The 25,746-nt window shown below is 40.3% G+C and overlaps 1 protein-coding gene across 1 annotated transcript in view; it reads left to right on the top strand.

The window, feature by feature from the left end:
• The window catches only part of PLCB4 (phospholipase C beta 4), a 1,792,792-nt gene that overhangs the window by 984,146 nt on the left and 782,900 nt on the right, over window positions 1-25,746 (top strand). The window contains exons 21-22 of the mRNA XM_044056592.1: window positions 8,417-8,449; window positions 11,951-11,983. Of these exons, the coding sequence (XP_043912527.1) occupies window positions 8,417-8,449; window positions 11,951-11,983 (66 nt within the window). The remainder of the gene's footprint in view (window positions 1-8,416; window positions 8,450-11,950; window positions 11,984-25,746) is intronic.

Here is a 25,746-nt window from a genome sequence, read left to right on the forward strand (position 1 = left end):
CCCAGAAGTTGGTAGTTTATTGGCCTTTTTGGGCTAATTTTGATTGTATCTGCTCTATTTACTGAAAAAAATGATATACTTGTTTCCCACCTTTCTGAACTAGTATAGTCCAGTTTTCAGGTTATTTCTGAATCCAGGGCTGTGTTACAAGTTTCTGTATTGCCATTACCTTACTTGGATAGAAGGAAATTTTTCTGTTCACCTGTGAGAGAGGGGAGCTTTGTGCAGCCTATCTGTCCCTGGAGGAGTGGTTTCAGCCCAGAAGTTAGTAGTTTATTGGCCATTTTGGGATAATTTCTATCTCTTTCACTTCCCTGCTATAAAAACCTCATTTGCACAGTTTTTATGCTTGTATTCCACTCAGCAAGTGCCTTCCAGGTGTCCTGCAGAGTCTACAGCAGCAGAGAGACAAAAGAGTGACTTTGGAGTGATTAAGTATCAGTTTTCTGCTTTTCTTGCTGTCTTAACTAATTCTGCCTAAAACGCCAGTTTTTTTTTCTTAGCAAATCTGTGATTTAAAAAGTTTGTTATTGTATACAACTCCGCACAGCTCCTCGTGGTGTCCTGCAGAGTGATACAGGCAACTGGTAGGCTACACACTCAAGTGCACTAGCCGAATTAAAGCATTTACTGTGTTTCTGTACCTAATTTCTGCTACTTAAAAAAAAAAAAAAATCCTTGTTTCCCACCTTTACTGAACTAGAATAGTCCAGTCTTAAGGTATTGCTGATCTCTGGGCTGTGTCCTAGTTCCTGTGTTGCCCATATCCTTATTTGGATAGGAGGAAGCTTCTTTGTTCACCAGTGATAGTGGGGAGCTCTGAGCAGCCTATCTGTCCCTGGAGGAGTGGTTCCAGCCCAGTAACTTATAGCTTATTGGCCGTTTTGGGCCATTTCCTATCTCTTTCTAACCCCCTGCTTTAAAGCCATCTTTAGCGTGCTTTTGCGCTTGTAATTTAAAGTTTGTCCTGTTTGTTGCATTTACCTGTTGAGGCTACACACTCAAGTGCGCTAGCCTGTGTTACATATTTATTGCATTTTCCTGCTGTTTGCTGCAAAAAAGAAAAAAATATATCCTTGTTTCCCATCTTTCCTGACCTAGAGTAGTCCAAATACAGGCTTTGCTGTATTCTAGACTTTTGGAAAGTTCCTGTGTTGCCCATTTCCTTTCCTGGATAAAGGGAGGCTTCTTTGTTCACCAGTGGCAGTGGGGAGCTTAAAGCAGCCTATCTATCCCTGGAGGAGTGTTCCCAGCACAAGAATCTGGTAGTCTATTGGCCGTTTTGGGCCAATTTCTAGCTCTTTCAAGTCTCCCTGTATAAAACCCGCTTTGGCATGGTTTTTGCGCTTGTTACTACTCAGCCAAGCTCCTCGTGGTCCTGCAGAGTGGTGCTAGCAGCAGAGAGGCTAAAAGAGCGACTGCTAACCTGATAAAAGTGTTTTTTTTGCTGCTACTACCTGGGCGACTGTCCGATCTAGCTAAACTGCAAGTATTTCTGCTTCTTGAACTGTTTTAAACTGTTTAAAGTTGTTTTTGCACCTGCACTTTTAAAGTTTGCCCTGTTTGTTGCATTTACCTGTTGAGGCTACACACTCAAGTGCGCTAGCCTGTGTTACATATTTATTGCATTTTCCTGCTGTTTTTTGCAAAAAAAGAAAAAAAATTATCCTTGTTTCCCGTCTTCCCTGACCTAGAGTAGTCCAAATAAAGGCTTTGCTGTATTCTGGACTTTTGGAAAGTTCCTGTGTTGCCCATTTCCTTTCTTGGATAAAGGGAGGCTTCTTTGTTCACCAGTGGCAGTGGGGAGCTTAGAGCAGCCTATCTACCCAGCACAAGAATCTGGCAGTCTATTGGCCGTTTTGGGCCAATTTCTAGCTCTTTCAAGTCCCCCTGTATAAAACCCGCTTTAACGCAGCTTTGCGCGATTTTGCGCATAGTGCAGCATTGGGCAACGCTGCTTAACTGGGTTTAAACCATTCTCGGCTCCACAAAGTCTGCTCTTCACTTTTTCCCTTAGAACTGATCTAGTTCTCATAATAAACACCCTATTCCTACTCTAAAGCCTGGCACTTGCTCACTAAAGCAATTATATAAGTCAGCACTAAAAAATTAAAAGCACTACACCCTCACAAACTCCCTTTGAGTACCTTGTTCCCCATTGGCCCTTTTTTCAATTATAAAGGAATTCCCAATACTATTCTAGCATGTCCAAAGGTCAGTTGTCAATCTCCTCTCTGGTCCAGCTGGTGAATCTGGGAATCTTGAGGCAATGTTACAACTGCCTCATGTACACAGACAACCCTCTCCTCCTCCCAACAAATTCCAACACATGTGAGAGATGCAACCATATAGCCAAACTGGAGGCTAAGCTCTCTCAACTCAGTACTGGCGTAACCAGTCAGGAGGAGAAGGAAACCACACTCACTACAATTCCAGTCTCACATACACCTACCACGACAGCAAACCAAACACATAAACACACAAAAACATACTCGGAGGCTCTAAATAAAAATCTGCCTAAGCAACAGAGACCTCCAAAGCAGACACCCAAGCAACCACTACCCGAAAACAAACCACGTGCAACACATAGCTCACAAAGCCAGTGTGCCGAACAATCACAGCCCCTAAGGCTAAACAACACACCTGATACACTTGTAATAGGTGACTCTATCATCGACGTCCCGCTCACCAGGCTGAACAAGGAGAAGGTCACTGTGAGCTGCCTGTCGGGTGCTAGGATCTGCCATATAACACAAGCACTCAGGTCACTCCAAGGCAAGTACAAATATGACTCCATCATTGTCCATGCTGGTGTGAATGACCTGAGACGTACCTCCCTGGACTACATGAAAAGAGACATAGAGGAGCTCTCTGAGCATGTGGCCCAGGCCAGTATGACCCTGACCTTGAGTAGCATCTTACCCTCACCAAGAATGATGCCACAATATGAAGATGATCAATTTCAACAATTGGCTTAAGTATTGGTGTCATTCAAAGGGGATCCAATGCCTGTCATCCTGATGCTCGACAAGCCACGATGCTTCGCTAGGGACGGCTTGCACCTGTCACCCCTGGGCTTTCGGATATTGGCAAAGGCTCTTGCCACCCCCATAGTGCCTTTTTTAGGCTAGGCTCAAAAGACAAACCCACCTCCATAGGTATCACAAGGGATAAGAAACTAAGAGTAATGCTACTCAATGCCAGAAGTCTAAACCTCAAGATGCACGCACTCGAAACTCTCCTTAGCATGGAGAACATCGATATATGTGCAGTAACAGAAACCTAGTTCAAGGCTATCGAGAGCACCCCAGCACTACCAGGTTATACCTCATACCATGTTTTTCGGCCCCAAAACTTGGACCGAACCACAAAAGGAGGGGGAGTATCAATATTTGTCAAAGATACCCACACCTCCAGGTTGGTGGCACAGCAGGAAGCATCAGAGACTATCCATGTGCAACTAACAGTGGGTAAAACTGCCTTCCAGTTTATAGCCTGCTACAGACCACCCTCCCAAATCCAGGAACCCCACTCGACTTTACTGAGAACACTGGAAAATATGAAGGTCTCTCCAAACACCATTATATTGGGTGACTTCAACTGCCCAAACATAGACTGGAAGCATTACTTTAGCTCCAACACCCTAGCCCAAAGGTTCCTAGAATTTATAAACTCAAATGCTATGGAACAGCTTGTTACCACTCCCACAAGAGGGGAAAACATACTGGACCTGATCATCACCAACATGGGGACTCTATGCTCCAGACCAGAAGTGTATCCCTCACTGGTAAGATCAGACCATAAACTAATCTTACTAGATATTCACATCCCGACCCCACCCCCTGCCCAGAAAACCACAGTGAAAAACTTCTCTAAAGCAAATTTCACACTCCTCAAAACCGAGGTGGAATCCTTCAAAGCCCTCGGACCTGTGGAAAATACGGCCCAGACCGCAGAATCCTTTATAAACGCATTGTATGAACACCTTCAGGAATGCATGGATCATGCAATCCCAAACAAAACCAAGACTCAGTCCTCCAAAGGCAGGCGTACTGTCTGGTGGACCCCAGCCATAAACAAACTATACAATAGAAGGAGGAAGCTACTACATGATAGAGCAAAATCCCAAAAAGGGAAGGCATCTCTGATCAGTATTAGCAAAAAACTACGGGCACTCATAAAATCGTCTAAGGCCAGCTTCGAGAGAAAATTTGCACAGGACACTAAGGATAATCACAAGGCTTTCTTTAGTTATGTTAGAAACCTGGGTGGGAATTCCCAGATATGCTCACAATTAGTCCAAAATGACAAAAAAATACACCGAACCCACAGACATTGCCAACATCCTAGCTGACAGGTTCAGTGCAAACTTCTCCCCCCTTCCCCACCATGAAGGCAAATATCTATCCCAGCAGAGTGCTGCCCCGCTGACATCTCAGATGCTCAGGTAAGAGCCGCCCTCTCCAAAGCAAAAAACACAGCATCAGTGGGACCAGACAGTGTCCCGGGCTGCATCCTACATGAACTCCAAGAAGAACTAAACCCAAACATAAAACTACTGTTCAATCTCAGCCTTACTACAGGATATGTACCCAAAGAGTGGCGTACAGCAACAGTGGTCCCTCTCCACAAAGGTGGTGCCTCAACGGATCCTGGAAACTATCACCCCATAAGCCTGACTAGCTTGGTTTGCAAAGCTATGGAAAGGATCATCATGAACTCATAAATAAAGATATTGGGGACCTACAGACACTGGATCCTTCCCAGTTCGGCTTTGTTAAGGGCAGATCCTGCCTCTTAAACCTGGTCGATTTCTTTGAAACAGTCACCAAGGCCATTGATGAGGGGAAGGTGGTCCACACAACCTACCTGGACCTCACAAAAGCCTTCGATACAATACCCCACATGGTTAGAATTGCTGGAGCCATGTCAGACTCCAAACCAGTTACAAGTGGCATCCCACAAGGCTCAGTCCTGGGACCTCTCTTGTTTGGTATATATTTCTCGGAGGTACAGGCCAACACGGAAGGACTGTGGCTGACCAAGTTCGCAGATGACTGCAAACTGGGCGCCATAATCGACTCTCCAGCCGACACAAGCATCCTACAAAAGGGCCTCATAGAAACAGACAACTGGTGCCAGAGCCATGGCCTCAAGCTAAATGCTAAAAAGTGTTTAGTCATCCCCTTCAGCAAAAACAAAGTGCCCACAAATTACCACATAGATGGTAATCCATTAAGTACGGAAGAAGTAATTAGGGACCTGGGGACCCAAGTTGATAGCAATCTCTCATTCGACAACCACGTGGCCAAAGTGGTTAGAAAATCATTTTATATAGCCCACCTAATCATGAAAGGATTCACATCTAGATCAGGGGAGGTCATCGTGCCTCTTTACTCATCCCTCATCAGGCCCATAATTGAGTACAATGCCCCTTTTGGAATGTACCTTACCAGACACCTGCAGCAACTGGAAAGACCCCAAAAGTACCTCACCAAGAGGATCAAAGGGCTCAAACAGATGCCATATGCTGCCCGGTTAAAGAAACTCCAGCTCTATTCAGTGGCATACCTCCTGCTCTGAGGCGATCTGTGTCTGACGTATAAAGCCATGTCCAACCTGGAATTAATGGACATGCTGCACCTCAGAAAATCCAAATCCCATAGAGCTACGTGCTTGAGAGACTTGAACCTCAGCACTGAAATAAATAGGGCATGCTGGAGGGACAGATTCATAACCCAGAGGCTCCCTTCACTCTGGAATAAAATCCCAGTCCAGGTTAGGCAGAGTCCCTCATTGACTCTCTTCAAGAGGAATCTTGATGAGTGGATGGGAGATTGTAGATTTACTCCGGGTATCACTTCTGTGTCACTGTTAGACAGATGCACAATATACTAACCTCGAAAAAGGGCATAGCAAAATTCATTTTAAAATGGGTGGCGAAAGCCAAACACACTCTAGCTAGGCTTGTAAATGCCCTAGGGCAGATAGCCTAGTATGAACCTATGAACCTAACCATAAAATAAAAAAATATGACCTGAGCCAGCAAAAGCAACCTCGCAGCAGAAGCGGCAAATGAGATATGGGTATCTAGCGCCAGGCATCATGGGATATAGGGGGGCCTCGAGCCAGTAAGCAGCTCTCGAGCTTTTGAAGATGGCCAAGGATCGGCTCCGAAACCAACCAGCAAGAATGAAGGCGAGATAGACAACTTAACATTTATTGTTGTAGCAGTTTAAATTATTATGCTTTTTATTACTAAGAAAGTATCAAGTGTGTTTGACACTAAAAACAAAACACGGTGTGTTTCACCACAACGAGTGTGACTTTGTGTGAGTGCGCCAGCAGTTGTATCCACCAAATGCCAGTGTACTGGACTTTTGGGTGGATAAACAACTTTGGAAATGACTGTACCAAATATTGTCTATCTCATATCTCAGTCTATGTCAACAGCAAACTCACCTTAAGACTAGTCAAACAGGGTGATGTGCTTGAACTTCTGCATGTCCATATTTCTATAAGAAAAATCCCATACCATATCCTTCCATGGTATAGGACACCTTTTATGACCCAATAAACCCTAAATCATACTTGGACTTACTGAAGGCCCTCACCATTCAACCGAATACCATATTTAAGGATAACTTTAACTATCCCACTATATACTGTGATAGTTACATGACCCCAAACGTATACACCAAGTGATTTCTGGACTTTGTTAACACAAACATCTTGGACCAGATAGTCCATATGCCATCTAGGGTTACAAACATGCTCACCCTGGTATTCACAAAAATGGGAGAACACTGAACTCTCCTAGCACTGGCAAGATCAAAACACAAAGCTGCTTCCTTCCTAATAAAAATCAGTTCTGTGACCCTGCAAAACCCATGACATTTAAGTAAAGCAAACTTCTTGCTACTAAGTGATAACCTGTCAAAAGTTCAAGCACCCCTCCCCCCACAAATCCTGAGAACACAGTTGCCTCTGCAGAATGTTTCATTGAAACCCTGGACAATCATATCAATAAATGCACGGAGATAGCTGTGCCTACCAGAAATAAAACCAGAGCTAACTCAAAAAAAAAAAAAAAACAACCATAAACAGGTTGTACAACAAAAGTCGTTTTCATTTGTGTCACAAAAATAATCCTGCAAATGAAAGAAGCATCCATGCATTCCATAGCTTGTGTTCTTAAAATAATAATGCATACCTGCTTTCTTGGAAAAAGAATGCCTGCTTAGCTTGTCTGAAAATCACTACAATCTCGATGCCTGTAGCTTGTATGAAAACACTACATTCACAGTTTCTTACAAATCATTCTCCTTTAAGTCGTACCTGGTATGCCTGCCTGGAAAATTAAAGCTTCATGCCAGTTTAATTTTGTGCTCAGTGCATGTGTGTGTGTGTGTGTGTGTGTGTGTGTGTGTGTGTGTGTGTGTGTGTGTGTGTGTGTGTGTGTGTGTGTGTGTGTGTGCATGTGCCTGTGTGTGCTTGCTCTTCTCTCATTGGCTGAAAGCATGCCAAGAAGGAAATCTTAAAGGAGCAACATGCAGACACTGCACAAAGTAGGAAAACTTCTTTTTTTAATTTAATGTTGTGGATCTTAGGTAGCTGCCGAGGTTGCCTAGTGCTGGATCTGGCCCTAGACAAGACCTTAAATTTTTCCTATTCTAATGCTCAAATGATTCTTCAGTCTAGTGAAATGCTGTTTATTACTACACTGATTATGGTATGGCCTTTAGTTAGCAGGTAGACTGCGGTGGTGGTGCTGCGGTAGCGTTGTCGCCTCACAGTAAGATGTTGTCATGTTCATTTCTCAGCAAAAGCTTCTTGTGTGGAGATATGCGTGAATGGGCGTACCTTCGTTGAAGGTTGTACGTCAGGGCCGGCAACTCGGTATGTAAAAATCTACTGTCAATCATTAACGGACCGGAGTTCCGCTGTGGTGACCCCTAACCGGGAAAAGCCGAAAGATACAACAACAACAACTTTAGTTAGCAGGTAGGCAGTGCATCACAATGTCTAACACAACAAGACATTACGGAAGAATCATGTGAGTTTCAGAAGTGCACTGTGAATCAGAGTATCTTTCAAATAAATGTACTCCAGAAAAAAGATGTGTGTGTGTGTGTGTGTGTGTGTGTGTGTGTGTGTGTGTGTGTGTGTGTGTGTGTGTGTGCACATGTGTATGTGTACTACGAAAATGTGTAGTATGTGCATTCCAAACAAAACAAGACTAGAATAATACACACACACACACAAACACGAGTGCATACTGTGTTTATGAATTTAATGGAATGTCATTGTGTAAAAACTTCAGCAAGTATTTAACTTCTTCTTATACAAATAGGCATCTTAAAATACTGTCACGAATACAAGTTAACTAGTTCTTTATTTATTTTCTTTATTTTAGGCTGTTGAAGATTTAGAACAAGATAATAAAAAGGTAAGACAAAAAAATCATCCTATCTAGCATGATTCTAAGGTAAACTTAACAAAATGTTTTGGCTCATCAGGAAGCAGTTACAAGACTGATATTCATAAGTTCCTGAAAAAATAGTAAAATTGGGTGTCAAAGCATGAAGTAAAAAGGCTAAATTATGCAATGGTCCAAAAGTGATTTATTGTGGAGATAAAGCTGTGTGATGGAATTCATAATACTTCAAGCAAAGTAACTTGCACTGTGCATAACCAAGAAGATAGCTGGTGGCATTCTGGTGGCAGTGTTTCCTGAAACTGCAGTGCCATTTCTTTCCATTCTTCTCTGCACCTTTATGCAGATGTCATTAGCAGAGGCATGTGCTTACTATCCTCGTGTTAATAACCTTCACAAGTCTCACAAGGAATGGATGAGAGATAGGACAAGGGTTATGCAGGCACCAAAAAACGACATTGTGCAAAATTAGCCAGTGGCTGCTCGTTTCAGTTAAGAGTGGCTGTATGGCTTAGGGGGATACACAACCCAGATGACCCCATTGTGAGTAGCGGCTCAGGCACTGCGTGAGGAGGGTAAGAAAGGAGAGGGCTACTAATGCTAGCTCACCCATCCTGGAAGGGGTGATAGTTCTGTTCAGCTGCACACGCCATTCTGTCAAGTCAAGGCTTGTTATGGCACCATAATGAAGCATATCACCAAGGACTTGGGCTGTTGGTGATAACTGGGGCTGTGTACGGGTGGAACCACATATGCACACACAAAGTGCAGAAGGCTCTGTTGTTGAAGCTGGGATTAGGATTAATCTGGAATGAAGCAGGAACAGTTTAGTAGCATGTAGTTTACCAGTCAGAGGACAGTTAGAGTCTATACATCACATGGCTGATCATCTGGCCACAATATTTGCAAACTAAACCAGCTCACTTTAAATGTTGAACATTTTTTAATATAGCTGGAAGTTGAGTTATAATGACTACATGAAATCAGGCTTCAATGACATGGAGAACTTTAAAATCTTTTCAAAAAGGAGTACAATATATGTTATTCTTTATGTAGTGGAGTTCTACATAATATAGATGTGCAAAGTCAGCTTTTAATCCAGAAGTAATTTCAGCCAGTGTCATGCACCTGGTGTCATTAAATAAAGCCCAACAATATTTGGATAAAATCTCCACAGTAAAACTGCTGCTTCCTACAAGTCTGTCATTTTAAAAGTGTGTAAGCAGACTTAGTTTGGCCCAGTATACCTCAAAAAGCATCTTTGATAATTTGTATGTGATTTGTCATTGATTCATCTCTTTTAGTCACACTTGTAAGATGAATTTATTGTTGTAACAGTTTAAATTATTATGCTTTTTATTACTAAGAAAATATCAGGTGTGTTCAACACTAAAAACAAAACACAGTGTGTTTCACCACAACGAGTGTGACTTTGTGTGAGTGCGCCAGCAGTTTTATCCACCAATGTCCAGTGTACTGGACTTTTGGGTGGATAAACTACTTTGGAAATGATTGTACCAAATATTGTCTATCTCATATTTCAGTCTATGTCAACAACAAACTCACCTTAAGACTAGTCAAACAGGGTGATGTGCTTGAACTTCTGCATGTCCATATTTCTATAAGAAAAATCCCATACCATATCCTTCCCATGGTATAGGACACCCTTTATGATCCAATAAACCCTAAATCATACTTGAACTTACTGAAGGCCCACACCATTCAACCAAATAGCATATTTAAGGCCAACTTCAACTATCCCACTATGTACTGTGATATTTACACGACCCTAGACTTATACACCAAGAGTTTCCCGGACTTTGTTAACACAAATGTCTTGGACCAGATAGCCCATATGCCCTCTAGGGGTACAAACATGCTCACCCTGGTATTAACAAAAATGGGAGAACACTGTACTCTCCTAGCACTGGTAAGATCAAAACACAAAGCTGTTTCCTTTGTAATAAAAATCAGTTCTGTGACCCTGGCTAACCCCATGACATGTAAGTAAAGCAAACTTCTTGCTACTAAGTGATAACCTGTCAAAAGTTCAAGCACCCCTCCCCCACAAACCCTGAGAACACAGTTGCCTATGCAGAATTGTTCACTGAAACCCTGGACAATTTTGCTGTTGTTTGTCTTTTCAGCTTTTCCTGGTTAGGGGTCACTACAGCGTAACTCCGGTCCGCTAATGATTGGCAGCAGATTTTTATGGTGCCGAGTTGCCAGCCGAATACCCAACCTTCAGCGAAGGCACGCCCATTCACACGTCTTTTGTACACCACTCGACCACAGGGAGGACATGTAGACTTCACACAGAAAGCACTCCAGATGAGAATCGAACAGGAGAACCTCTTGCTGTGAGGCAGCAACGCTACTGCTGCACCACCGCGACAATACTGAAACCCTGGACAATCATATCAATAAATGGATGAAGGTAGTTGTGCCTAAGAGAAATAAAACCAGAGCTAACTCAAAAAAAAAAAACAAACCAACCATAAACAGGTTGTACAACAAAAGTCGTTTTCATTTGTGTCACACAAATAATCCTGCAACTGAAGGAAGCATCCATGCATTCTACAGTTTGTGTTCTTAAAATAATAATGCATACCTACTTTCTTAGAAAAAGAATGCCTGCTTAGCTTTTCTGAAAATCACTACAATCTCGATGCCTGTAATTTGTATGAAAATGCTACATTCCCAGTTTCTTACAAATCGTTCTCCTGTAAGTTGTATGTGGTATGCCTGCCTGGAAAGTTAAAGCTTCATGCCAGTTTAATTTTGCGCTCTCAGAGTGTGTGTGTGTGTGTGTGTGTGTGTGTGTGTGTGTGTGTGTGTGTGTGTGTGTGTGTGTGTGTGCTTGCTCCTCTCTCATTGGCTGAAAGCATGCCAAGCAGGAAATCTTAAAGGAGCAGCATGCAGACACTGCACAAAGTAGGAAAACTTTTCTTTTATTAATTTAATGTTGTGGATCTTAGGTAGTTGCCAAGGTTACCTAGTGCTGGATCTGGCCCTAGACAAGACCTTAAATTTTTCCTATTCTAATGCTCAAATGATTTTTCAGTCTAGTAAAATGCCTTTTTTTACTACACTAATTATGGTTTGACCTTTAGTTAGCAGGTAGGCAGTGCATCACAATGTCTAACAGAATAAGACATTACTGAAGAATCACGTGAGTTTCAAAAGTGCAGTGTGAATCAGAGTATCTTTTAAATAAATGTACTGTAGAAACAAGGTGTGTCTGTGTGTGTGTGTGTGTATACATATATATATATATATATATATATATATATATATATATATATATGCACACACACACACACACACACACACACACACACACACACACACACACACACACACACATATGAGTGCATACTGTGTTTATGAGTATAATGGAATGTCATGTAAAAACTTCAGCAAGTATTTAACTTCTTGGTATACAAATAGGCATCATAAAATACTGGCATAGATACAAGTTAATTAGTTTTCTATTCATTTTCTTTATTTTAGGCTGTTGAAGATTTAGAACAAGATAATAAAAAGGTAAGACAAAAAAAATCATCCTATCTAGCATGATTCTAAGGTAAAGTTAACAAAATGTTTTGGCTCATCAGGAAGCAGTTAAAAGACTGATATTCATAAGTTCCTGAAAAAATAGTAAAATTGGGTGTCAAAGCATGAAGTAAAAAGGCTAAATTATGCAATGGTCCAAAAGTGATTTATTGTGGAACTAAAGCTGTGTGATGGAATTCATAATACATCAAGCAAAGTAACTTGCACTGTGCATAACCAAGAAGATAGCTGGTGGCATTCTGGTGGCAGTGTTTCCTGAAACTGCAGTGCCATTTCTTTCCATTCTTCTCTCCACCTTTATGCAGATGTCATTAGCAGAGGCATGTGCTTACTATCCTCGTGTTAATAACCTTCACAAGTCTCACAAGGAATGGATGAGAGATAGGACAAGGGTTATGCAGGCACCAAAAAACGACATTGTGCAAAATTAGCCAGTGGCTGAGGATAGGGGCTGCTCATTTCAGTTGAGTGGCTGTATGGCTTATGGGGATTAAGACTTAAACACAACCCAGATGACCTCACTGTGAGTAGCGGCTCAGGCACTGCATGAGGAGGGTAAGAAAGGAGAGGGCTACTAATGCTAGCTCACCCATCCTGGAAGGGGTGATAGTTCTATTCAGCTAGACACACCATCCTGTCAAGTCAAGGCTTGTATGGTACCAAAATGAAGCATATCACCAAGGACTTGGGCTGGGCTGTGTACGGTTGGAAGCGCATATGCACACACAAAGTGCAGAAGGCTCTGTTGGTGAAGCTGGGATTGGGATTAATCTGGAATGAAGCAGGAACAGTTTAGTAGCATGTAGTTTACTGGTCTGAGGACAGTTAGTCTATACATCACATGGCTGATCAGCTGACCACAATATTTGCAAACTAAACCAGTTCATTTTAAATGTTGAACATTTTTGAATATATCTGGCAGGTGAGTTAGAATGGCTACATGAAATCAGGCTTGAATGACATGGAGAACTTTAAAATCTTTTCAAAAAGGAATGCAATATATGTTATCCTTTATGTAGTGCAGTTCTACATAATATAGATGTGCAAAGCTGGCTTTTAATCCAGAAGTAATTTCAGCCAGTGTTGTGAACAAGGTAGCTTTAAATAAAGCTCAACAATATCTGGAAAAATCTAAACTGTTGCTTCCTACAAGTCTGTCATTTTAAAAGTGTGTAACCAGACTCAGTTTGGCCTTGTATACCTCAAAAAGCCTCTTTGATAATTTGTATGTGATTTGTCATTGATTCTTCTCTTTTAGTCACATTTGTAAGATTAATTTATTGTTGTAACAGTTTAAATTATTATGCTTTTTAGTACTAACAAAGTATCAGGTGTGTTTCACACTAAAAACGCAGTGTGCTTCATCACACCAAGTATGACTTGTGTGTGAGAGTGCCAGCAGTTTTATACACCAAAGTCCATTGTTGAAATGGTTACTGGACTTTTGGGTGGATAAACCACTTTAGAAATGACAGCACCAAATACTGTCTATCTCATATCTCAGTCTATGTCAACAACAAACTCACCTTAAGACTAGTCAAACAGGGTGATGTGCTTGAACTTCTGCATGTCCATATTTCTATAAGAAAAATCCCATACCATATCCTTCCATGATATAGGTCACCCTTTATGACCCAGTAAACCCTAAATCATACTTAGACTTACTGAAGGCCCTCACCATTCAACCAAATACCATATTTAATGGCAACTTCAACTATCCCACTATATACTGTGATACTAACATGACCCCAAACCTATACGCCAAGAGATACCTGGACTTTGTTAACACAAACATCTTGGACCAGATAGTCCATATGCCCTCTAGGGGTACAAACACACTCACCCTGGTATTCACAAACATGAGAGAATGCTGTACTCTCTTAGCTCTGGTAACATCAAAACACAAAGCTCCTTCCTTCCTAATAAAAATTAGTTCTGTGACCCTGGCTAACCCCATGACATTTAAGTAAAGCAAACTACTTGCTACTAAGTGATAACTTGTCAAAATTTCAAGCCCCCCCCCCCCCCCCCACAAACCCTGAGCACACAGTTGCCTATGCAGAATTGTTCACTGATACCCTGGACAATCATATCAAAAAATGCACAAAGATAGCTGTGCCTACCAGAAATAAATCCAGAGCTAACTAAAAAAAAAACAAACCAACCATAAACAGGTTGTACAACAAAAGAAAAAAAGGCATAGCCAAGATTAGGAAGCACTGTACCCAGCATAATAAAAACACTCTCATTGATCTAAAAAAAAAAAACAACTAAAAGGGCAAATTAAGTCTACTACAACCAAATTTGAGATAAAGATAGCCTCCCAGGCAAAAAACAATCACAAGGCTTTCTTTAGCTTTGTCCAAAATCTCAAAGGCAGCACACAGCAATGTGTAGAACTGATTGTAAATGCAACTAGCTAGATGCAAATCTGCTGGATAACAAATTCAGCTCTAATTTTACCTCCTTCTCTCCCCCAACTGCCCCCTACGAAATGCCATCAAACATCCCCCCCCCCAATTATCACTAAGAAGCAGGTCCTAGATGCATTTTCTAATGCCAAAAACGCTGCAACAGTGGGCCTTGATAACATCCTAGGGTGCCTCCTAAATAGCTTAAAACATGACCTATCTGGACTACTGGCATCACTGTTTAACTTTAACCATCAGATAGGCTTTGTATCACATGAATGGAGAACTGCAATGGTCCCTTTGCACAAGGGTGGGCCATCAATGGATCCTGGGAACTAAAGACCCTTACATCTGACTAGTTTCATATGCAAAGCCATGGAAATAATTATCATGGAAATGATTAAAAATGACATAGAAAACCTTCAACATTGGATCCAACCCAATTTGGTTTTGTCAAGGGTAAATCACGCCTACTCATCCTGGTGAAATTCTTTGAGAAGATCAGAAGGACAATGGATGACAGCAAAATGGTGCATACTGCCTGCCTTAACTTGGAGAAGGCATTTGATTTGCTACCTCACTCTGGCATTTTACATAAACTCATGGATATAGGCATAAACTCCTGTGTTACACTGGATAGTCAGCTGGCTCTCAGATGGGAGCCAGGAAGGTAGGATTGGGCAGACCACCTCCACAAAGAGGCCAGACATTAGCAAAGTCCCTCAGGGCTCTGTGCTAGGTCTGCTCCATTTTAGTATCTACTTCTCAGAAGTCAAGGCCAATGCTAAGGGCCTCTCGATGTCCAAGTTTGCTTATGATTGCAAACTAGGCGCAGTCATAGAATTCCTCCAAGATACTAGCATCCTACAGGAAGGGCTAACACAAACAAATGACTGATCCCAAAGCCACATCTTAAAACTCAGTGTTAAGAAATGCATAATAGTACCATCTGGGAATTCAGCCAAGCTAGGAAATGACCTTATCGATAACACACTCATAAGAGTAGAACCAGTAGTCAGGGATTTCGATATATATGTCAATAGTAACCTGGCTTTCTACCAGCAAATGTCTAAGGTAGTAAGAAAATCAGTTTATGTTGCTCAATTTATAGGTAAGGGCATGGCTTCTAGGTCCAAGGAAGACATCATTCAACTGTATTTGGTCCTCATCAGTCCTATTATTAAGGACAGTGCACCATTCAGTATGTACCTGAACAAGCACAGACAGCAGCTGGAGGTTCTTCACAAAAACTACAGGCGTAAACAGCATGTCCTATGCAAATCGCTTCAAAGCCCTATCTCTATACTACATTTCTAACAAACTGTTGAGAGTTGATCTATACCTTGCATACAAAGCAACATTGAATCCCCCTCTGATGGACCTTTTGTATATCCTCAAAATAAATATCATCACAATTACTCAATCTAGGGATTTAAACTTTACTTGAGCATAAATAAGACAAGTTGGAGGGACAGGTATGTGTTTCACAGAATTACTTTTCTCTAGAACAGGCTTTCAGTCTATGGGAAGCAGAGCCTTTCCCTAACCGTAATGAAGAGACATCTGAACCAGTGGATAGGAAATTGGAAATACAGTAAACTCTGGAACTCAAGCAACCAGCATTCTCAAGGAACCGGCAAAAAAAAAAAAAATCAAAGAAATACAATGCAATTTTCATGTGTTGCACTTTCTGTTTTCCACCTGAAGAAACATATCTTACGTTTTTAAGGTTTTAGAGTTTTAAAAAAGAAGATAGGAATAAATTCCCTTTTTCCCCAACTTGAGAACAAGTAAAACCAAACAAATAATATAGGGTACAGTATTAGGCCTGTTTTTAATAGTAACTCTCAAGCAACCAGAAACTACAGTTATCCGGCATCTACCAATTCCCATGGGTGCCGGTTGACTGAATGTTTACTGTATAGCATGGGTCTAGCACCTGTGTCACTAATGGACAGAAGTAACCTGTAATTCTTGCCCTAGCTTACATACCTTAACATAACTGCTACGGCATATAAATTTACAGGACACATTTGGAATGCTTGGCTAGGCTTATAAAGGAACCCAGTAAACTTATGAGAATGAAATTATACAAATTAGCATGCCTCCTTCCATGACTGGTAATAAGCCAAGATGTGCCTTGACAGTTTAACAGCTGTCCTTGCAGTACACTGTATAAAGCATACTGCAAGTCAACAAGTGTAATGTCGATGCTGGAAAATTTGTAAGGTATAGGTTAGGTGTGAACCTCTAAGTGCATAACAGAGTCAGTACCAAACATTTGTATTTGCTGTTGCTTTATTAGGTCCATAAAGTAATTGATTTTTGTCAACATTTCTTTGGAAAAGAGCATTACCCATATCAGGTGACTCTACCTTATACCCCACTATGTGTTGTGTTGCTAATTAAGTTATGATCAGTATAATGTATTTAATTTTTAATTGAACATTCTCTGGGATTCAGAAAGAACCCCACCACTTGCATTATTGGCTGCAGTAAAAGGCCCTATTTCTACAATGCAGTATGTTATTCAGAGACACAATAGCCAAAGTGAGGAAAGGTCTCAATATCAGCCAATTTGCATGTCTCTGACTTGCAGTTAACTACGTGAAGTGCAGATCAGCACCTTCCTGTGGTAGTTAAAAGTGGCGGTCAGTGCATCATTTTAGCACAGACACCTCCCTCATTCACTCTCCAACACACAATATACACACACATTCAAATGCACACACACATGCACACCACATACTCTATACCTGTCAATATGTTATCTGAAAATCCCTATTGTCTCCTTTTTCCTGCCCTCATAAATCACAGATAACTGCACTTGGTCATTAATGAAAGACATTAGGGTTTTACACTTCTTACCCTTTAGTAAATGTGTAGGTAGTGCAATAGCTGTAATAATTAAAATCTGCCCAAGATTTTCTCCCTCTATTACATTTAGCTTTGTTTTGATTTCTTGCATTATGAGATTGAGAGGTACCACCAATGTTCTGTGTCCATCTCCTTTGTAAGTCACAGACTGTTGCAAGGATTGAATAATATCTGAGATCCTCACTATATGTTAAAAAAACTGCTGCACTAACTGAGTGGGTTAGTGCTTAGGATTCTTGTGGCAAGGGTGCATGGTTCAAATCCTTTTTACCCACCCTTCATAGTTTAAGTGTATTTTTTAAAGTCTTATCTTTTTTACAGTATGTCCCTGGTATCTAGTGGTGGTGTAGGTGACTGATATTCTCTGTGGGAGTACTTATATCCCTAGTGTCTTGTGGTTTCCTGCACCATTTTTATCCCTGGTGTCTAGTGAACCCCCCCCCCACACACACACACACACACACACAAACAGACATATCTTCAGAGTTCTCTCTGGTGTCTAGCGGTTCACTCTGACCCATGTAACGTTTAAGTGCCACTAAGGCATGAGAAGCAAGAGTTCTCCCTAGTGACTAGTAGTACCCCCTAATCCCTAGTAGTACCCCCTAATCCCATTATGTCTGTGTTGTTAAGGCACACAATATAAAATATCTCCTTGGATCCTAGTGCTTTCCCTCAACCCATGTTATGTGTAAATGCCATAAAGGCAAAATGATAAAGCTTATCTGTGGTGGCTAGTGTTCTGCCTGAACCCTATCTTTATAGAGTTATCCCAGGTGGCTAGTGGTCCCCCAGACCCTATGTTTCAGGCTTTGCTCATTAGTCTAGGTGTGTATGGGAATATAACAACCACCCCAACCCACACATAGACATACACACACACACACAAAACTAACCTACCCTTCACTAATCCCCTACTACAATGTCTCATACAAACACACACAAAATCGGTCTCTCATATACACATGCACACACACTCCCTACCACTACCTGACCACTAAACACTTCCAGCACTTGCCTCTACTGCAGTGGATAAGCATGACTTTGTGGCCATTTTCATTCTCATGAGTGGCCAAGAGTGGTTGTGCTACATTATGCAACCAAGTGATTCTCTGAATCACTCAGCTGTATAAATGCCCTAAGACAGACAGTTCCAGGGAACAGCACATGGCTAATTAGTATATGCCTATCCCCCAGAATTATTAGCATATAGTTCAACCACATAGACAGTACAATGTGGTCTTTGTGCTAAAGCACTGCAGTAGGGCTGTATCTAAATTCAAAACTTTAGCAGCAGGTGTATGCCTTGTGTAACCTCATGGTAACTTTTCTGAATCTGGGCCAATAGCTTCCATTAATTTTTGAAATATCATTATGTCTGCAGTACATCTTTGGCTGTGTGTATTTATCAAAGCTGTAGCAAGGCTGGTTGGTGCACTGGGCAATGTCCAGTTTTAGTACCCCTTCCCCAAAATGGAACATAGTGGACAAATACAAATTGCAAAACAAAAGTCATTTTAGGATTAGCAAGGACCCAATGTTCCTGTTTTTATAATAACAGGTTTTTGTGATTCTGTTAAAACCAGGAAGCAGTAAAAAAGTAAAGGTAATGTCATAATCTTGGGATATCAGCAAGGATCTATTATTTGTGACATTACAGTGGTTAAATGATTGCCCCTGATAAATAGTAATGGCTTACTACGTTCAGAAGATGGTCAGTTTTAGTAAAGAATCATTAAGCATACAATAATTACTGTTTTTTGCACTACTTCTGAAACGCTTACTGTTAAAACTTAATAAAAATTCCTTTCTTTCAGACCTATTATGCATTTGCTGGTCCATTGCTATCATAAAAACCTGCTCAAGGGATCTCAGTCTATTTTTGCAAAATAAATAAAATATCTTGGAAGGATTGTTTTTTTTTATTTTGTTTTTTATCACTAAGAATTCCACATCTATGCAATTGTCTTCCACTCCACACAAACAATGTCTTTCTGTTACGCTATTAAAATGTAATATGGATGAATGGATGGGTAACAAGAAATTCACTCTTAGTTTAGCACTTCCGGCCCTCATGGATAGGGGAAACATGTAAATGCCCAAATACATCCTTGTTCGGTTTATTTCTGGATTATTTGTAATGGGAATATAAGACTAGGCTTCTTAAGATCCTCACAGAGCGATAGTCTAGTGAATATCTGTGAACCTATAAGAGCTGCAGTAGCTCCTTGTAGCAGTTCTTTACAGAGACTGTCATTTAAGCAACTGTAAGATCATGGCTGATTAAATGACTCCTACATCTGCTCTACTGCCTTCAGTGAATGATCAGGATTCTTATGATTGTGTTTCCTAAACTCTTTTGCCCAGAGCAGCTGGCCTCTTATCCGTACCTTTTTTATGGCTTAGAACGTGTCATTAGCAACTGCAAATCTGATGAAAGTTGAAATTCAAGGTATACCTGTGTTCAAGCCAGAAACAATGTTATAGCACAGACTCCACATTTGCAGACCAAATGGCCAACATAAGAACATTGTACCATCTTAAAAGTGCTCATAGTGATGACGTGTTAATAAAGTTGAGTTTAATCTTAATTTTCTAGCAGTAACTGTTAAATGTTTAGTGTCATGTGATGTCTTAAGAAATTCTGACTACACTTTCCATATCTGTTGCCTATTCCAAAGTAAACCTTGATGAATAATATATATGCTGTAGTGATATGAGTGTCTCAGATTACAGACATTTATAGTAAATGGCATTGGATTTGAGATCTCAGTGTTTCAAAGACAGAACAACGTATTCAATTATTACTCAGAGATGGCGTTACCTTGAGTGGAGAATAATAAAGTAAGGTGACTGCATGAGGAGAGGGATATTAATCCCTTTCTTTGTTGTTCATATGCTGTTTTTATACAAAACCCACTTACATCAGAGTATGTGTTTACATAACATGTATTCTTGAGTTAGTAGTTCTATGCAAACAGAACCACACATTTTGCATTTTGAGGTGTTGGGTTTCATGGTATTTGTGGAACTTATTTAAAACTCATGTGCCTGAAATGAATTGTCTTTCAGAAACTCTGTGGCATAAATTCTGAAGGGGGCAAATAGTACTCATAGGTTCATAGGTGTTACAAGGCTAACAAACACTGCAGCTTTCATAAGTGTAGCCATGCATCCCAACCCAATTTGTCCTGAGTACCTTGGGTGTATATTAGGAGGGGGTTGAGGAGGACTATTTTAATAAAGAGGTAGCTAAAGGATTTGTGAGGGGGGGGGGGGCAACGTGGTAATAGACTGTTATGATTGCACCAGGTTTACAGGGATCTCTTATAAATACAAAATCCTTCAGAATAGTGACATTGAAGACTACATCCTTAAATAAATAAAAAGGAAGAAATCCATATCGTGGATCATCATATTTTCTTACACAAATCACTCTATATCTACTATTTCAGTACCTAAAAATAGATTATTCAGATTACCCTTTGACAGACCATTTCAGAAACTTGTCACAGGAGGGCAACAGATTCCAACCAAAGGAGATAATTCATATTACTCAATACGATGAGGGGCCCTAACAGGTTTCCAGGATAATTTTCCACCAATGTTGCTTTCAAAGTAATGCAAGTAGCCTTATGGAAGTGTGCTACATAAAAAAAAAAAAAACAACAAAAAAAATGAGAGGTCAGATGTACCAACTTAGCAAACAGACTACCTGGATTGGAAATGGGCTTGCAATGCAACTTTCCCTTGCTACCAATTCATGCTTCAAGTTTAAAAAATCCCATTAGAAGATAATTTGAACAGAGAGTTCCTCTTGGATTTTGAATAGAACCTGAATCCACAGATACCTCTGTATACCACAATCCATCTGTCTATTGTTAGGTACTGAAATAGTGGATGTAAAGTGAGTTGTGTAGAAAAATATGTTGATCCACCATATGGATCCACCAAAGATTGGTTGGCATAATGGTTAAGATATTTGTCTTACAGACACAAGGTGCAGGGTTTGACGCTCGCATGAGTTAATTGGCTAGGCTTACAATAGCCCACAAGGACAGTTGGCGAAGTACTACTTTATCAACCTATCTATATGTGTGGTCTTCCAGGAAGTAAATGTCTTAATTATTCACCACAATAATCAATTCAGTGTCTTTGTCTTTTATTCCTAATGTTTCATGAGATATGAATCCCACCGTTAATGTAACATCCTCCAAGTTTGGGGAATTTTGAAACATTTGACAAAATGGTCAGAAGTGTAACATGTGTCATAAACTTCGCAAAACACCACAAATTAGATGCACACTCCATTGGGTAGGGCACACTTTGGAATTGGTGTACTACAAGATATCCTGTAACTGTCCACTTCTTATCAGTATGGCAGCACTGCTTTGGAATCCAACCAAATGTTATGGTTTAATGTTACAGTGCTTGACTCTCTATCAAGAAAATTTAACAGTCGTGTATACCATAACAGTAAATCTTCGAGGAAAAATCACTGCACCCTCCCTCCAACCCTTAAGAAGCATTTTAGAGGTTTAATAAAATATTCTATTATACTATTACACAGTTTCTTTTTTTCTTTTTATAATAACAATAGCATCTGTGAGGACAATAAGAGGCTCAAACAACTGGAAAAAAAACTGTTATGTGTATAAAAGTGCCTTATGCAGCAGACAGGGTTCAGTGGAATTCTAGAGCAAAACCAGCACTGACCTTCAAAGTGATAAAGGCACTAGGTGTGGAAATTCTGGCAGGAAAAGAAGATAATTAAGGCTGGTAAAGCCAAATGTTGTGATGTAACATTACTGTGACCTCTTTTCAAATGCCTACTCTTATGGTAAGTATACTCACACACAGTTTTACATTTGAAGTCTTAACTATTATTATCAACATGTCAGGATAAAGTAGTACAGAGACACTGTGAATTCTAAGAGAACTTGCAAACAAACAAAAAATTCACCATCAAAAAGTGTAGGCAAAATCCCAGAAAGGGGATTTTAAACTTAGAGAGCAGGAGAGTCATTTTAGGCTTAGGGATCAAGAGGGGATTTTAAACTTAGGGAACAGGGGCGGGATTTTAGGCTTAGGATACAGGAGGGGGATTTTATACTTAGGGAGCAGGAGGGGGATTTTAAACTTAGGGAGTAGGAGGGGGATTTTAAACTTAGGAGCAGTAGGGGATTTTAAACTTACAGAGCAAGAGGAGGATTTTTACGGAACAGGAAGGAAATTTTAGGTTTTGGGAGCAGATGGGGAGTTTTAAGGTTAGGGTGCAATCAGGGAATTTAGGTTTACGGGGTTTGGAGTTTTCAGTTTGAGCTTTAGGTTTGGGGGAGTGGAGATTTAGGGTAATGGAGCGACAAGTCAGGATTGGAATGGGGTAAAACATTTAGGTCAGAGTTTAGGTTCTGGTAGCACTACGTAATTTTATAGGCCTGGGTATGGGGAAGGCTACATAGAACTGGGAAATCAGGCTAGTGAAAATTTAGAGCAAGTGTCAGCAAGCAGGTACACTGTGAAATACTAACATGTGCGCACCTATAATAGATCCCTGCGAGCACTTGTAGTAGATCCCTTTAAACTTCCAGGGAGTCCTGACAAAGCACAATTGTTAGTCCATTTACAAGATACCTACGCAGGTGTTGCAAGTCCCATATGGAAGCTTTTAGAGCAGGGAGAGCGACTTTCAAGTGTCCATAGTAAGATATTCTAAGAAGAAATAAGTCCCCTCCATCATAGAAAATGCGTCTCTTTAGGCCAGTTCCATGTGTCCTAGTGTACACATCATGGTCAACATGCAGATCCACTAAATCACATACTTTCAATGTCCTGAGCATTCAAGATGCAAAACATTGGTACACTTTTCCCAGATGAAAGCCAGAGAGGGTAACGGAGAGATATAATGGCTGTGCACCTCTTCCCATTGCAGTGCTATCGGTTATATGCATGACTATACATTAAATGTATGCACTGTACAGACTTTTTTGAATACAGCCTAATCACGTCAAAGAAATACAATTAGCAGCTATGGATTTCAAACTCAGAAACTTGTTTTATTTGTTATATATATTTTTCTAGTACTATTAGAGAGTATTGTAAAATGCATACTTACTTGGATATAATTGAAAGTATCATCTGGCATATTGCCTATTTTAAAAATAGTCTCACACAAAGATATGTAGTACCTAAATGCAGAAACAAAATACATATGTTAATCAAAACGTTGAGATCTACATAGGGTCAACACACACTTTTGAGCAAATAATTGTCCTCTCAAAAAATAAGAAATGAATACTGGCATGCTGCCAGATGTTGTGACTCCATCACAGAAATTCTATTATATATTTGTCAAGAGATGAATCTAGAAAATTAGAAATAAAATATTCACACAGCTGTTTTAGCAAAACGCTTGCTCTCTGATGCATGCATTTATAATAATTAGACATCTATACTGTGCTTCCAGCACACATTCTCTTTTGTGATTAGTCTGTATTATTGTCTTCCAGACTAAAAATAGCCATATTGAAATATATTTTCTTATATTCAGCTGTGGTACATTAGTTCTCATTTTAAGTTTAATAAATTAAGAATAAACTGTCCAGTTTTACCATTTTTTTCATTGTGGTAAATGTTATTTCACTATTAATTCAAGTTAGGTCAGATTACCTGATTAATGGAGACTGTCTTTCATTTACTGCTTTGGTCCTTTGTGGTTGCATTCCCTTATCTGGGTATCTGTCTTTTTGTGTTTCTTTGTTTTTCTCACACTTCACCCAACCTACTAAGTTATTGTGTCTAATGTTTAACCATCTTCCCCTTTTATTTGCCATGTGTTAAGTAGACAAAGAAATATTACCCATCTCTTTAAAGGTAGAATTCAGTAATGCTCAGCCAGTAATGTCAGACATACCAGAGATTTCTCTGTCATAGTAGCTAAGAATCATGAAATTTTCTTTCACATTATGGGCACATCATACAATAACAAAAAATTACTTCTTAGCATTCACTGACCTCACCAACCTGAATTCTAGCTGGTTATACATTACTTGTGGTCAGCTATTAGCACAAAAGGGAAAGTTATTTGCCAGCATCTTCCTGTTTATCACCTGCTTCCAAATGTTTTGCTGTCCTTTCTAACCTTTGTTACTAAACAGGTTGGAATATTTAACAGTGTCATATTTCTAGGGCAACATGATAGCTTTTTATCAGTATTTTATGGATAACAAATTATATCAGTAAATAAACAATCCCTGAAACAGTTTCAGTTGAGGTTCAAAATAACTAAATTGTTAGGGAAATGATGTGCTGATTATAAAATTACCATGCTTACAATTTGCATAAATTTTGTACATTGCATGAATCAGAATCAGTCATTTCACCATCCTGAGATTCAGAAGGAATCCCTACCAGTCGTGTAATCTGCTAAACATAGGTAGGTCAGTCTACAAGAGCATATGAAATACAGTTCTAAGACAAGTTTAGTCACAAAGAGGGAAGACCTCATTACTAGCTTGTTTGCATGTCTCTGAATTCCCTATAATTGCACCAGTGCTAAACACCTTTTATTGGTAATCACCACTACTGGCCCATGCATCATATTCGCACAGGCACCCCTATACACTTTCCCACATTCAAACACACAGACACACACACACACACACACACACACACACACACACACACACACACACACACACACACACACACACGCACACACACACACACACACACACACACACTCACTCACTCACTCACTCTCATACGCACACACACACACACACACACACGCACAGTAATCTGAGCCAATTCATAACCCTGCAGAAATACACGCACACAGCCTTTACATGCATAAACTCATACCCCACCTACTGCAACCAACCAGGCAAAAACACAGTTACAAACACACACACACACACACACACACACACACACACACACACACACACACACACACACACACACACACACACACACACACAGTAATCTGACACTGTTCATAACCCTGCACAAATACATAGAGACAGCCGTATACATGCACAAACTCATGCCCCACCTAGAGCAACCAACCAGCCAAAAACACAGTCACAAATACTTCCGCACACACACACACACACACACACACACACACACACACACACACACACACACAGTAATCTGACACCATTCATAATCCTGCAGAAATACACACAGACAGCCATATACATGCACAAACTCATACCCAACCTACTGCAATCAACCAGGATAAACCACAATCACACACACACACACACACACACACACACACACACACACACACACACACACAAAGTAATCTAACACCATTCATAACCCTGCAGAAGTATGTACACACTGCCATATACATGCATGCACTCTAACCCCACCATCACAACTTATTCGCTGAACTTCCCTAAATTTGCCTACAGTGCCGTCTCTCTAAATGAC

Source organism: Protopterus annectens, chromosome 1.part2 (genome assembly GCF_019279795.1).
Source record: "Protopterus annectens isolate FY-2018-M chromosome 1.part2, PAN1.0, whole genome shotgun sequence".
NCBI classification, from domain to species: domain Eukaryota; kingdom Metazoa; phylum Chordata; order Ceratodontiformes; family Protopteridae; genus Protopterus; species Protopterus annectens.